We start from the raw sequence: 15,464 nt of genomic DNA, 5'->3' as shown, positions 1-15,464 counted from the left end.
CTGCCATCTGGTAGTGTGCAGAACGTATACTTTTAAGAACAAGCCCTGTTTCTAATATTGGGGAAAATACTTTCATCTCAGTAGATGGAAAACATTTTAAAAGTTCTAAAGAAAGCATTAGAGGATCACTCTATGTTGAGATTATTCAGAAAACAAGCTTTTTGCTGATATTGTTTTGCATAGACACTATGCCTTCATAAGTAAAAATTTTGTAATCTTTGTTCATTGCCCAAGGCCTTATAACTACCACAAGTTACAAGTTACTCAACTATCATCATAGTCCCTTTAGAATGGTCACTGGATAGCCTGTGTTCTGGGTAGGCTGTTTTCCATTTATGTTTGAAGAATAGGCAAGAGTAAGAGAGATTTGAGATGCTGAGAGGACCAATGAATAAAATCTGTATTCAGGCTGTCAGTGTCAAGCTGTCCAGACCAACAAAACAGTGTTTTTCAGTCAAGTATACAGACGTATAACAGATGCCACAGGCCCAAGCAGCTTCCAAAATGTATCCACTACAAAATTAGGCTGTCCTTGAGAGAGTTTTGAACTGCAGTCAGTCCCTAGTGACAGGCTTTAAGCCTAGTCCAGTTCCCAGCCCAAAGTTGGCTTTTACGGAAGAGATCAAGGATATCAGGCAGATGTTGAAGAGAATTCTTGTGTAAAAGAAGGGCTTCAGGTGATTGAGAAATGGTGGCCTTGTGTAGCTTTGCATCGGGTGCTCTGCCAGCTTGGAAACTAAGGGTTAGATTTGAGAAGGGGAGTAAGCCTCTGAGGTTTCAAAATGATTGCCTATCATGCCGTACACTCCATGAGCAGGAGCTGCGATAGTAGATGTTATTTCAGTAAAGACTGTATGCATGAGAAACCTCTATCTCTGATGATGGAAGATGTTTTATGAATATATCTGTAATCTGCATAGTTGGCACATGGACAAACCCTCTAAATTTATGTTGTCTTTAGTAATCCTTATTGCCCAGATAACATCTGGTATTTGACTTTGTAGCATAAGTGAAATCTTCAGGTTGTAGCTGAATTCGTGTTGCCTGCCCCACCTCTCCTCCGAATTACTAAGGTCATGTAATATTTCCCGATTGAATCCTTGAAGTCCCAGGTGGTAAGTCTTTTTGAGGTTCTCGTATTGTCAATCCTTTTTATTTCTTCAGTGACAGTTTCCCCTTTGATTAAAAGGGGACTTTGGATTGGCTTTCTGAAGGTGAGATAAAAAGACCTCACACTGTCTGGAACCAAAAAAAAAGAAAAATCTACATTTCTGTTGTTTTATTTGTATCATATCATGGAGTAAACTGAGAAGTTTTATTGAAGACAAGCAGTTGGAGGACAGTATCACATAATAGGACAGTGATAATACATCATAGTCCACAAACAGGTTAGGAAGGAGAAATGGGCTGCATTTTTGTTTGTTTGTCATTTTGTTGTTGTTGTTTGGTCAGTTTGTGGCTCCAAAAGCATCTGTCAAGGCCACTTGTGTTGGGTTAATACAAACTTCAAGTATATCGATTTGTTGCCTGATTAAGACACTTGATACTCCATAATCTTAAATGATGACAGAGAGTAATTAGGTTAATTATTTTCAAATTAATTCAGCAAGAATCTATCAAACCCTTATGTTGAAGATACTACTTTTTAGGTGCGTCCGGATTCAGAGATGAATATGATCTCTTCTGTGTCACCAAGAAACTTTCAGTTTAGTGAAGAGAGATGTTTATGAAAAAACATACAGACACACACACACACACACACAGTAAGTCGAGGTGGGATGAATCGGTGCTCAGGAAATCTACTGGAAATGTGCTGTGGGGGTGCAGAGAAAGAAACCCCTTGAGAGCAAACCCCATGTTCTCTTCTAGAACACTCACGGACTAGGGTAGGGTTCAGGACACTTGCGGTGAATTGAGTGACTGGTTAGATGAAGACGCAGTGGACATAGTGTCCTCACTTGTGAGGTAACTTTAGATTTATTTATCTGCTAGCTGCTATCATTAAAACACTGTTTTAGAATTATAGATATGAAATAAACCCTCAGTTGACCTATTTCATGCATAGGAACAGTAATGATCCTTTTTAAATTACATCTTGATGATTATTATTGTAGGTGAAAAAAAGGAAATTAGATCAAAAAAGATAATCACAGAAAAAATGTTTTGCTTCGTGGGTTTTTAGACACATCAAATCAATGGTTTCACTCGTAATTACATAAATTTCTTCCAAGATTATTATATTAAATTTCAAGTTTGCTATTATGAGCCATTTTTGACTTTTGAAAGTTAAGAGTCATTCTTCCTGAGATGACCTTTTCTTTCAGAAACATCATTCCCATAAAGGGTCTTTGGGAGCCAAAAAAGGTGTGGTTCGCCTTTCTTGTTTCTGGCCCCAAATTTTTCTACTTTTCTTCAACCTTGTTTTAGCTTTCACTCTTGCTTTCTTTTTGCCCCACTTTTTCATTCCACTGCTGTTTCAAATAGACATCTAGTACAATTTCATGCATTCTGCTAGAATGCCATAAGCAAAAATAAATGCAGTACACATGTTGAGAAAAAACAAGTTACTGATTCCCTCTCAAAACATCCATCAACACTGATCACTTTTGGCTCCTAGAAGCTAAATTAGATATAGATGTTTACATAACGAAGGCAGCTAATATCAAGTAATTTGAGATGTTAGTATATTAATTTAAGATTTCATTTAGCAAACACAGATCACCAACCATGTTTCAGATGCTGTTTTGTGTTACGGGTACAAAGTAATGAAGAAACAAAGCTTTTACTCCTAAAATATAGCATGTAAGTAGGAGAGGGAAATAACAGAACAGTCAAGTGCTATAAAATGTGAAGACTGTGATAGTTTAGCCCAAGACGGAAGGGACAGTTCACCCAGGGGAAGTAAGGGAAGTCTTCTCGGTAAAGGTGGGAGCTGAGCTGAGCCAGACAGTGAGGGTGCTAGAGGCAAAGAGAGCATATTGAAAGATTTAGGGAAAGATTAATATACCTTATGTAAAAAACTCCACATGTCCCACAGAGCAGAGGGCTGGAGGAGGGCAGCAGCAAAGGGCCAAAAGAGACCTCGAAGAACTTTGTGTCTAGCTTGGATTTTATTCTAAAGCCCATGGAGAGACCTGGTAGCCATTTAAGCAGAGGAAAGGCTTCAATCTGACCACAAAGTGAAGAGAGTGGCACAATGGATTCACGTTCTGCCCTTTTTTGACTTGATATGGTTGAAAAATGAAAATGCAGTGTGAAAGCACTAAGATGTGAAGGAGTTGGTAAAGTGATTTCAGACCCTGTGAAGAAGCAGAATTCTTTCCTTTAGGGAGACATTTGCTAGGTTTTGTAGAGTTATTACTGTTTGGTTTTTCTTCTTTAAACAATAAATGGAAATCCCAGTGCAGAAACTTTGTTTCCTGGGTGATTAGAATTTCCTATTTTAAATCATAACCACTTAATTTCATTTGCTCTTTGACGATGTCTTAAGTATAGGAGGTTGAGGCTTCTGTAGACCCAGCATAACCCTTAGATACCCTGTGTAGGGAAGACACGATTAAGAGCCTGCCAGGACTCATGTAACCCATTGAAACCTATCTACTTCTGCTGAGTCATTAAAATGACACAAGGAAAATAAAAGTGGAATGTGGGGAACATGTGGTGTCCACCTAGTCTTCCAAGGTTGTGAATTTGGAGATAGTGGATTATGTGATATAAATGGCTATGTGTGCAAATTTGCAACAAGTCTCATTTGCTAAAAGCAAAGCATCTGATGAATTCCTGCCTTAGTGACACTTCAGTTACTACTAAAATGGACAAAGCCTGGGAGTAATTAATACCCTGGATTTAATTCTTACCAAAAGGAAGAATTTTAAGGGAAGGAGACCATGTTATCTTACTCGTAATGGTAAAAGAAGGGAACAGTAGTTATAGACATAGTCCCTGAATCTAAAAACAAATAACAAGGAAAAGCAAAGCCACACTTTTTTTTTTTTTAATTCAGAGGAAAGAGAAATATAAACTCATAAATGGAGTTTCAATAAATAACTTACTTTGTGATGACACTATTTGGCATAGGAGATAGAGATTTCTTTTTAAAGTGGAAATTGGTTCAAGAAGTATGGGAGATTCTAAAAGATGAAAGTATAGTTTTGTTCCTAATGGAAAAAATGTGAAGGAAACAAATGATTTAAGTATATGAAAATATCAGAATGACATATAGCTAAGTAAGTATATACAAGTGAGGTAGAAACCTGTAAGCAAGTGTTCAGGGTAGCTTAAGTCCAGAGGAAGCAAAAGTCTCAAGACTTTAATTGTGAAGCTATTTTCCAAGCAAATTGATTAGGAAAGTATAAGAGAATGATGATAAGGAAAATAATAGCAAGTACCACACTGGCAGTATGGAATGCCGACAAGGACATGGTACTGATGGTGACGAGGACATGATACTGAAAGACCAGTCTGTCGCTAATTAGTTAAGCAGCTCTTAAGTATATAATTTAGCTTCTCTTGGCCTGTATTTCTTCATCTGTAGAATAAAAGAGTTTTGAGGGACGACCTTCACAGTTGTGTGCTGTTGTCCAATTCTTTGATCTATCTTGTAGTACTACTGTTTGGAAAAGAAAGTAATGTGTTAACAAGTTGATAAAAATATGCAACTGTTTATTTCTATTTTCTATTTCCCCTCAATGCTTTTGATTCTTTTTAAAAAGAATTTAAGCAAGTAAGTCAATCCCAGTAAAATTCCAGAAGTGATGATTATGTGATTTATGAACACTTTAGAAAGAGGTGATTGAAGATCCAATATGAATTTACTAAGGAAATTATTCTAAATAAAAACAGATGAGATAGTGAATGTGAAAATATTTGTTGTCTCTACAATAGTATTTTAATGTTTTTTTTATTTAAATGGCAATTTTTCTTCATATTTCTGAATTAGAGGAATGCCGTAGAAGTACAGTTGACTCTTGAACAACATGGGTTTGAACTGCACGAGTCCACTTATATGCAGATTTTTTTTCAATAAATATACACAGACTTTTAAAAATAAATACACACGGATTTTTTTTCAGTAGATATGCAGTCAGCCCTCTGTATTTCCTGGTTTCATAGCTGCAGATTCAACCAACCACAGATCAAAAACAGTATTTTTGATCCCTCAGATGTAGAGGACCAACCGTATGCATTGTTCTCTGCCATTTTATATAAGGAACTTGATCACCTGTGGGTTTGGGTATCTGCAGAGGTCCTGGAACCAATCCTTCATGGATACCAAGGGATAACTTTACTTAAGTTTTGGGGGAGTCAAAGTTATACCTGGATTTTCTACTGTGTGGAGGTCAGCATCTCAATCCCCCCGACCCCGGTATTCAAGGGTCAGTTGTATTTATATCTTTATTTAAATAAAACATTCGATAATGTTTTTAATGCTATCTTTTTTGGTCATGACACCTATTATGCCATTAATTAATAATATTTAATTATATAAATGTTATAATTCTTATTATAATCATTAATAAATTCCTGGACTTATATCTTTGCAGACCATTGCAAACCATTCCAGATTTAGGGTAATCTCTAGAATATCATCCCCAGATTCTCTCCTTGGTATTGCCATGGTCAGTATTTTTAAAAATCAGGCCTTATAGACAACATAGCACAATTTAAAATCATATGCTCTGGGCACAGCTCATATTTGTTCTAAATATGTGATATTGGCATATTTCTTAACCATTCTGTGCCTCACTTTCTCCATTTATAAAACAGGGCTAACAGTAGGTCCTATCTCATAAGGTCGCTCTGAGGATTAAATGGGATAATGTAAGCATCAACACCAGTGCCTTGTACTTAGTAAGCCCTTGATAAATGTTAGCAGTAATTTTGATGATGATAATGATCATACGGGGAGGAAAGTCATATGTTTATGAAGTGTATGGAACAAAGCTGTGGGTGGTAGCTTGAGTTAGAATGATGACTGACTGGAATAATATGGTTAAGATTTAATGGTTTAGATTTTATTTTAAGATTTAAAATTTAATGGAGTCAAATGGGAGATCCTGCTTATATATTCAAAAAATTTCATGGCTTAAATAAAAAAGACCTGGCTTTGGCTAAAATCAGTTTGGACAGAATCTGGGAGGTTTTGTTGACCACACAGTCATTGGAACAAACATGGAGTTCCAGCCGCTCATCCTCAGGGCCATCCTAGCTTGTATTCAGAGAGGCACAGTGGCCATAGCTCCTCAGGTTGCACATTTCCCTTGAGCTCTGTATTGGTCAGGTTTCAGGGATTTAGAGGATTATTTGCACTTATAATTCTCATATTTTGAAATCACCTATGGCTTTATAACACAAATAAGTGAGAAGTTCTGAAGAACATGTCAGTTTAGGAACTGGAAGTACTTATTCTGGAAAAGATTAGGTTTAGAGGAAATATTTTAACCATCTTAATATTTGAAAAATTGACTTGAGAAATAACCAAATTCTGTTTTTTTATGGAAGGCAAAACTAGTAAATAATTTTTAGATTATGATTTGTAGCAAGAATGGAGGGGGCCAGAATGATAAAAGGCAAGTAAATGTTATGGAGGTTATATTGAAATGTGAGAGAAGACAGCTTCAGGTGGCACAGAATTGTAGATTTGTTTGTTTTTTAATCTTTTTTTTTTTTATTTAGGTATAAGTTACATGTAATAACATGCACAGATCTTAAATAGAGCTGGAAGACTTTTCACTTATGTATACCCCATGTGGTCACCACCCAGGATCATAGAACTTTCCATCATCTCAGAACATTGCCTCATTACCTCCTTCTGGTCAATAACTGCCATCAAACCCAGAAGTAACCATTTTTCTGACCTCTCTCACCATATATTAGTTTTGCAAACTTCATATAACTACTTCAGAGCACCGTTTACCAGTTTAAACATGGCATCTACCTTCTGACTCCACAATCCCATTTTTAGTTACATACCCAAGAGAATTATTTTTTCTTTTTAGAAAAAGCTTACACAAGAATGGTCACAACAGCTTCGTCCATTATAGCCCCAAACTGTAAAATAGTCCAAATAGCCATTAGCAAGAGAATAAACATATTGTGGTATATCCACACAATGAAATACTACTTAGCAATAAAAAAAATGAAGTATTGATACACACTATACTATGGAAGGAACTCAGAAACATCGTGCTGAGTGAAAGAACCCAGACACAAAAGGGTACATAGTCTATGATTCCAACTGTATGAAGTTCAAGATTGTAGATTTTAATGAAGAACTTTTATGACAATCAGATTTTGCATGTCTCAGACACTTGGAGAAAGGTCTTCCCTTTTCATAAAAGGACCTGTATGAACACAAGATGACATAGAAGTGGGAGGAAAATTAAACTCATGCCAGCAGTTCATCTTTGCCTAAGTGAGAAACTTTTATTGAGCATTCTTTATTTCTGCAGTGAGTAATGGAATTATGTGATGGCTCATTCTTTCCTTTCTTTCCTCCTTGGATTCTGATTCTTAAGAGGACTTTTCGGGTAATAATGGTAGCAACATGACACAAAAGACAAAGGCACTCCATAGAGTCTGTTCATACAAAATTGGACTTAGAATGATTTTGAGAGTCTCTTCCTCTGAATAAAATTTCTGAATAAATTACAAGCAATACTGGAAAGGAGCTGATTTGTTATTTCTTGCTCAAAACTTTTGATACTACCATTTTCATCACGGTTGTTAGCCACTCTATTCCCTTTATCATTTTATATATTTTCCTAGTGGTAATAGCATAAAATTATAGTTTGCAGACAAAACTGTAGGGATAGAGAACAAGTGGTCACCAGGAAACAGGTATGGATGGGGAGGGTATAAATAGAGAAGCACGAGAGAATTCCTTTGGAACAGTTGTGGATTTTGATGGTAGTGGTGGTTGCATAAATCTAGCCATGGGATAAAATTGTATAGAACTACACACACAACCACGTAAAACTGAACAAAGTCTGTAATTGACTTAATCGTATTGTACCAAGGTCCATTTCTAGTTTTTTTTATATTATACTACAATTACGTAAGATGTCACTATTAGGGGAAGCTGAAGGAAGCATTCACAAAACTCTGTGTATCATTTTCACAACTTCCTGTGAACCTATAATTATTTCAAAATAATAAGTTTCACAATTATAATAGGCAACAACCAAGTCTCATACTTTTTTTTTTTTTGTTAGAAATGAAAGATGTAGTTCTCATGGGGCAAGCAGCTCATAACAATTAGCATTCTCCTAAAGGTAGTGTCAATGATTTGCAATTAGCAATTAGCATTCTCCTAAAGGTAGTGTCATAACAATTAGCATTCTCTTAAAGGTAGTGTCAAATGAGCCTAAACATGCAGTTCCTGCCTCTGATTTAGATGTTAGGCATTATTAGATGAAAATATGTTCACACTGCAGAAGGAACACACTAACTTTCATAAAGGTATGTAAATACATCCGATAGATCTTCAGGCTGACAACACTTCATGTAAGTTGTACCCTTGTCTATGCTGTCAGTGTCTGGCTCCACCAATATATTTGCCCATGAACTTGCTTCAGACAATTTCTAGAACTGAATTCTTCCATTTAGCATCATTGTTAACTTTTAAAAGTTCTCTTATTACATATACTTCACAGGAAGCTTTGGAAATACAGATAAACAGTAGAAAAAATTGCCTATAATACCACCAATAAACACTTGATATTTGGTACATATAATTCCAGTCTTTTTATCTCTGTGCATATAAATGCTTTATAAAAATTAATGAAACCATAATTTTTGTATACTTGTTTTACTCATTGATGTGTGCACAAAAATACATCTCCCCAGGTCATTTGCACCCTGCGGATATGCAACACCTCAACAAATCTCCTATGATTGGACATTTAGGCTGTTTCTGATTTTCCACCATTAGAAACAATGTAATCATCAATATCCTTAAGGCTAGATCTTCATGCACAGTTAAGATAAAGTCTCAGAAGTGGAATTGCTGGGTAGGTAAAACATTAAAGCTTTTGATTTATATTACCAAACATAAGCATCATTTTTAAAATTACATTATAAACAAAATTTCATTTGAACAACAAAATGATTTATCTGAAGAGACATTTAGGATCAATTTCTTTAGAGTAATTCATTCCTTCTTAGAGACACATTGCCATTACCAAATAGACATATCGCTTTGACAGAATTAAAAGAAAAATATTGAAAATACCATTGACCCTTGAACAATACAGTTTTGAACTGTACTGGTCCACTTATATGTGGATTTTTCAGTATATACGTACAGTGTTGTAAATGTTTTTTCCTTATAACTTTTTAAATAACATTTTCTTTTCTCTAGCTTATTTTATCATAAGAATGTGGTATATAATACATATAACATACAAAACATGTGTTAATTGACTGTTTATGTTACTGGTAAGGCTTCTGGTTATTAGTAGTTAAGTTCTTGGGGATCAAAAGTTATATGCAGATTTTTGACTACGTGAGGGCCAGCACCACCACCACTGCCCCCCGCCCCCATTATTCAAGGGTCAGCTGTTAGGCAAGACTTTCTGCTAATTTTCATTTTTATTAAACAGTGAGAACAAAATAGTTTACTAGATAGAGTAAAAAGCTATCAAATGGAATAAACATACGATAGTGGGGAATGGGGCATTTACATTTCCCCCTTCTCTCTTTGATACTGATTAAAATATATTTTTAGTTATTTATTTTTTAAGTATTATGACTGTGCATATATACTACCATTTTTATATACAATGAAGGAGTAGGGGTAAATTTTTTTTTTAAATGGGGAAAATATACTATAAAGTCATAATGTTGCAGAATTCTGTTGTGTTTTTCTGGTTATGAATGTCCTGTCTGTGGGTGTGAGGGGGTCTGCTTCTGGATCAAAGAACATCTAATTAGGCATCTCTAATATTCTGCTGGAACACCTCAATTTTACCTTCTTCTCCCTTTCCAACTGGATGAATGTGTCCCTTTGTTTGATTAGGTAACCATTAAAACACAATATGATTTTCCTCATTGAAAAGTTAAATCCTTAATAGGTGTTCTTTAATTTATCATGTGAGGCTCCATCTTGTGCTGCCACCTTCAAATAATGATGACCATTGCTTTTAACTTTAACTTCTTCCCAGGAGTTTTCATTGGTCCCAACTTCATAGGGAGGTGCTAGGTTACCACAGAAAGAACACAGATCCCACCAGGAAGGGTGGAAACAAGACTTGGATTATTTTTAAACCAAAGTTCTGAACTTTTAAGTAGAACATGTATCATCTGCAGTTTTTTTAAAAATTATTTTTCAATAACGACCAGTGAATAGACACCAGCAAACAAGATATTTGATTCCTGGATTGATTTCCCACACAAGGAAGTAGTTAAATGTTTAGATGTTGGAAAAGCAACAAGGCAAATCCATGAGTACCTGACATTTTTTTTCTTCTTAGTGATAAACACATCATTTTATACTATGCATATGGTGGTAGAATTTTGTTTGAATATAATATATGATATCAGGGTTACAGAGACCTCTTTCCTTTTCAATTCTATGTTGGTATTTTCTGTGATTACTTTTGTATTTTATCAATGTCTTTGAAATTTCCCCCAAAGAGAAATTCCTCATGCTAGAATTGATGATAAATACTTATTATTGGATGAGGGATTGGTTTTCTTTTATGAAATCATTTTCTTCTGCTGCTGTCTATTGGCTAGTTATGGGACTTTCCTTTTCATTCCTACTATAATGTAATTCTAAGTTGAAAACAGCTCTGCAAAGAAACGTACAGGGCATTCCAGGCGTTAAGAGTTCCTCTAACCTAGAGTAGATTTTGCAACATTAGGAACGGCATATTTTACCTGGTTTGAAATAAGAAGGTATTTCTATACTGTAGTATAAATTTGGTTGAGTAAAAGAAATACTATTCTGATAAGAAATAGAATCATACTATAAAAACAATCACCCCTCCCCCACCCAAAGTTCTAACCTTTTTGAGTTTGCTACCCTCAGCTGTCTCCTGTACTTTCACTTCTGTGTAAACTCAGTATCTGAACCTGTTACTGACTCCCATCTCTCCATCTGAAATTTTCTGTACAAACTGAGAGGAACCATTGTTCTGGAAAACAAATTAGGCTTCATGTTAAAGGGGATATATATACCATGGGTTTGAAGGGGGAAAATAAAGTATAGTTTTCCTAATGATTTTACATATATGAAGATTTCTTATAAACACATATATAAAGATTCCTCATATATGTTTTCTATATAATATTTTATATTTATAACAAAAAATGAATATGACTTTTTGAAATTTAATTCAAAGGAAATCTGATTTAAGATTTTTTTTTTCAAACCAGGTAACATTTTTTCTTCACATTAGTATTTCATATGCCTGTTGGGAAATTTTATAAGTTACAAAGAGGTTTTATGATCTTATTTGACTTTCATGACATCAAAGGTATTCATGTAATATTTAAATTTATATATTTGTAGCTCTTCTCTGTTTAAATAAACTCAATATGAAAATGCATATTTTAAAATAGAAAATGATTGCTGAAGAATCAGTCTGGCTGATTTTAAATATGAATTATTCACAAAAATGCGAATTGATTTTACTTTCACATACCACTCTGATACATAAGGAACAGCTGTGCATACATTAAAATATCCTTAATTTATACTTTATTAAGATTTACATGATTAAAATGCTAGTGTATTAAAAATCATTACTCCTTGTTTCTGCAAACTTAAAAGAATTCCTACTTTCTTTTTCTCTAACAGATATAAGCTTACCAAAGTCGGCAACTATATGCTACACAGCTGCCTTGCTCAAAGCAAGAGCTGTCTCTGACAAGTAAGTGAATGATAACTGTGCAGTACGAAATGCCTGACCCCACTTAAGAAGATGTGTGGCCTCTGAGGGTTTCTTTGGAAGTTTCTTGTAGTCTCTGAGACCCCTGCTTATGAGCATGCATTTTCCAAAATCTGCTGACCTTTTCTTTCACTACTAGAATGAGGGAATGTATATCCTCAGGTATTGTAAGTGTCTGTGGGTCCCTAAAGAAGGATTTATATGAAATTCCATGCCTCTGAGGTGACTTTTTTTGGGGGAGGATAGCAGATAATAGATACTGAAAGGCCTGCTTGGGAGTTCACAAAATGCCTTCCTTTTATTCTTTTTTTTTTTTTTTTTCGCATATGCCTTTTCCTTCAGCAGTCCAAGACTGGGTAGCAGTCATAACAAACATGTAATGTGACAGAAGAGATGGTCGGTCATCTCCCATTCTTTGCCTCATCAGTTCTGAACTAACTCCCACCCAGGGTCTGTTTACTTTGAGTCGCCTTCTCAGTGGGACATTTGCCTACTTTACTCAGGCAGGTGGCTATGACATAGAGAATTTCCATAAACATCCAATCTGACTGGCAGGTGAAAGAGAATAGATGGCTTAACTGTTTTTGAGTTCAGAAACGCTTACACTTCCCCGATACAATTCCTCTGTAGCATTGAAAAGCAGATAACAGGAAAAGAAAACAGCCTCTGCTATGTCAGACAGGTTTGCTGTTAAGTGTGTGTGCACTTCAAGACCGAAGTAATTTTCTTTCGTTCTTTTTTATCCTGTAGATCGCCAGTACCTACTGCAACATCTTTTCTCCCTACACAGCGACTCCAGCTTGGGAGGGCAGGGCCAGGGTTGTCACAGCTTCCCCTGTGGTGTCTGCCTGCCAAGCACAGCTCTGGAGTTAGCCCTGGGTGTGAGGTGAGAAAGAGATTGCATGGTCTGGTTTTTTTTCATTCACTTGGGCAGGTGTCTCGCCCACAGTTTGGGCATGCACACTCCCCTGCCTGAACGGCCCAAGCAGGCTCTCCTGCTGCTGAAGCTGCAACGACTTAACTCTCTATGGCAGCACTGACATTGGGTTGGGAGCCTCCTTTAAAATTCTCCCCAGTTCTATTTTTAACCAAGTGCGCTCTTCTGTAATGTAGTTGTCTCTTTTCCTACACTGTCCGCCCTCATCAGCCCTACCCCCTCCCCTGACCTAAGCAGGTACCCTGTAGAAAATTTAGATTAGCTATTTAGACAGACAGACTTGACAGCTGAATTTAATTCCTGCCGTGATTAGATGCAAGCACGCTTTCTGCTTCTGCTGGGATTTTTGTTGGCCTCGGTCTGAGGGGTTGCTCAGAGGTTTTGTGTAGTAGAGGTTTGGAAAGGTCATGCCATTGGTTCGCTGTGGTTTTATGGGCCCTTGACATGTAGATGCCTTTCTGGGTTGATGCCCAAACAGTGGTCCCAACTGGATGGTGTTTGTCTTTCTGCTTTTCAGGTTTTCTCCCGAGGCTGCATCTCGGCGCGGGCTGAGCACAGCAGAGATGAATGCGGTCGAGGCCATCCATAGAGCGGTGGAATTCAATCCTCATGTGCCAAAAGTGAGTCTGTGGAATCCCCGCAGGAACTTATTATGATAGCGGAGAAAGTGTTCTGTGACCATATTATCATGTCTTGAATACAAACAATTATAAAAAAAATGAATTGCAACCAATGAATGTTGAGGTGCCCGTATAATCTATGATTTTTAGCCTAATTTTTAAGCAAAAGCTACACTCGAGAGGCTTTGGGGCCGATTTCAGGCTTCATTCAATAAGGGTAAATTGATAGACCTGGCTTAGGCAGGCCAGGTCAGGAAGTCTGAAACTGGAAATCCCAAGGGTGTTGATGCATTCGATGGGAGTTTCACACCAGTAATAGTCTTAACTTAGACCCATCTCGGGAAACGAACCTTGTGAATAAAAGTGGTAAAAAAATACTCTCCAATGTGACATTCTGTGTGTCACATAAGTAAATGATAGTTAATAAATATTGGCAATAAAATAATTGGGAAAACTTCAAAGTATGAAGTATTCGTTTTTGGCTTGTGAGTGCCATTTTAGCGGGTATATATGGTAGGAAATATTTTTCTTAATTGTTCTGTTAACCACATGATTGATCATCTTATAACTACTCATTATAAATTGATTTATAATATTTCTAATATATTTTTAGGAATTTAATTTTAAGGGTGTCAGATCATGATAGAGGTGATTTCTATAATCTTTTGTTCAGGAGACAGGTGTGTATTTATGATTTACCTGTATTTGAGTACCTACTATGTGATAGGACATCACCGAGGAACATTTTCAATTTCTTGATAGTCTAAAACATTTTGATCTTAAGGAAACTATTTTTACAGTTCATATCGGGTACTACAGGGTATAATTTTCCTGGCAAAATGTCTGATGAAGACTTTCTTTGGTGAAAAATGACAAAAGAAAGCTATTTTCTTTTTTCTTGTTTTGTTAGAGTTTTGTAGCAAAAGGGTGGTAGTGTGTGTGTGCATGTGTGTGTGTGTGTGTGCGCGTGATGATTTATGGAGTGACCTACTTTACTTTGTTGATATCCATAGAGACAGAGATAAATTACCTATTATCGTTCCTGAGGTTTTAATCAGATCATGGTCACCTTTTCACAAAACAGGAAACTGACAGTGGCACCCAGTGCCACAGTTGCAGAAGGATGTATTTATCCACTCTGGTGCTGGTAAATAATGACCAACATAGAATTAATAGACTTAGGTGTTGAGTATAGAGTGGTATAAAAATATATCTCTTTATTTAAATTAAAGGTGTTCATTCAGGTTTGATTTAAATTTAAAACTAATCATGAAAATTGTGTCCTGAATTTCAGCGAACTTAAGTCATCAATTAATATTTATGGAATGCCTTCTCCAACCAAAGCGCTGTTATTCTACAAGCATAAGTAAGGCTCTTTGAGAGGTAATATTGGGCAATAAGAGTCCTAGATTCTGAGACAAAGACTTGAGTTCAAGTTTTGGCTCTGTCATTTATTAGCCATGGGATCTTGGGCTTGCATTTCTAAACTCAAAGTTTTATCTTTTGAATAAAGATAAAAATATAAGCCTTATCTATCTTCTGTAATAAAGATCAGGTGAGATAATATAGTCAAAGGTTTTCGAAAATACTTGAGCACTATATGCTTGTAAATTATTAACACTATTAATATTTGACTCACTGGTGGCCCCTTTAATCTAGGAACCAGGTCTTAACTTTCCCAATTGTACCTTATAATCCTGGGGCACAAGATAGAAAACTTGTTGGTTAGATATGTTAATTGAAGCTGTCATTTCATTTTTGATAACAGTCTTAATGGTTGATTGAGACTCTAGAAGAGTATTAAAAACCCTAAGAAACAGTCTAAGGCTACCATGAAAGAACTTGACTCAGTGAACTAACACTATCCCTGCAAAACAGAATTCTTCTAAAAGTGGAAACATTTTAAATACTTCATTTCACTCTTCTTTCTAATCGTTAAATGGAGAAAAGATAGGGTATGTAGTATACTGATTCTTCACCACTTTGCTTTGTTGGTGATTGTGCTGAGAGGAA

General features: G+C 36.0%; 1 protein-coding gene across 12 annotated transcripts in view; it reads left to right on the top strand.

Moving 5' to 3' along the window:
- The window catches only part of ST7 (suppression of tumorigenicity 7), a 242,092-nt gene that overhangs the window by 193,275 nt on the left and 33,353 nt on the right, over positions 1-15,464 (top strand). For 10 of the 12 annotated variants that reach the window (XM_039860986.1, XM_039860988.1, XM_039860989.1 and 7 more), the window contains 2 exons: positions 11,804-11,876; positions 13,349-13,451. In XM_039860986.1, coding sequence (XP_039716920.1) covers positions 11,804-11,876; positions 13,349-13,451 — 176 coding nt within the window. Of the gene's footprint in view, positions 1-11,803; positions 11,877-12,644; positions 12,781-13,348; positions 13,452-15,464 lie in introns of all 12 variants that reach the window. The other 2 variants (XR_005652395.1, XM_039860996.1) reach the window with 1 other exon arrangement.

Source organism: Pteropus medius, unplaced genomic scaffold (genome assembly GCF_902729225.1).
Source record: "Pteropus medius unplaced genomic scaffold, Ma_sr-lr_union100, whole genome shotgun sequence".
Classification (NCBI taxonomy): domain Eukaryota; kingdom Metazoa; phylum Chordata; class Mammalia; order Chiroptera; family Pteropodidae; genus Pteropus; species Pteropus medius.
Note: the sequence above shows the minus strand (reverse complement) of the source record. Positions and strands in the feature narration are given on the sequence as shown.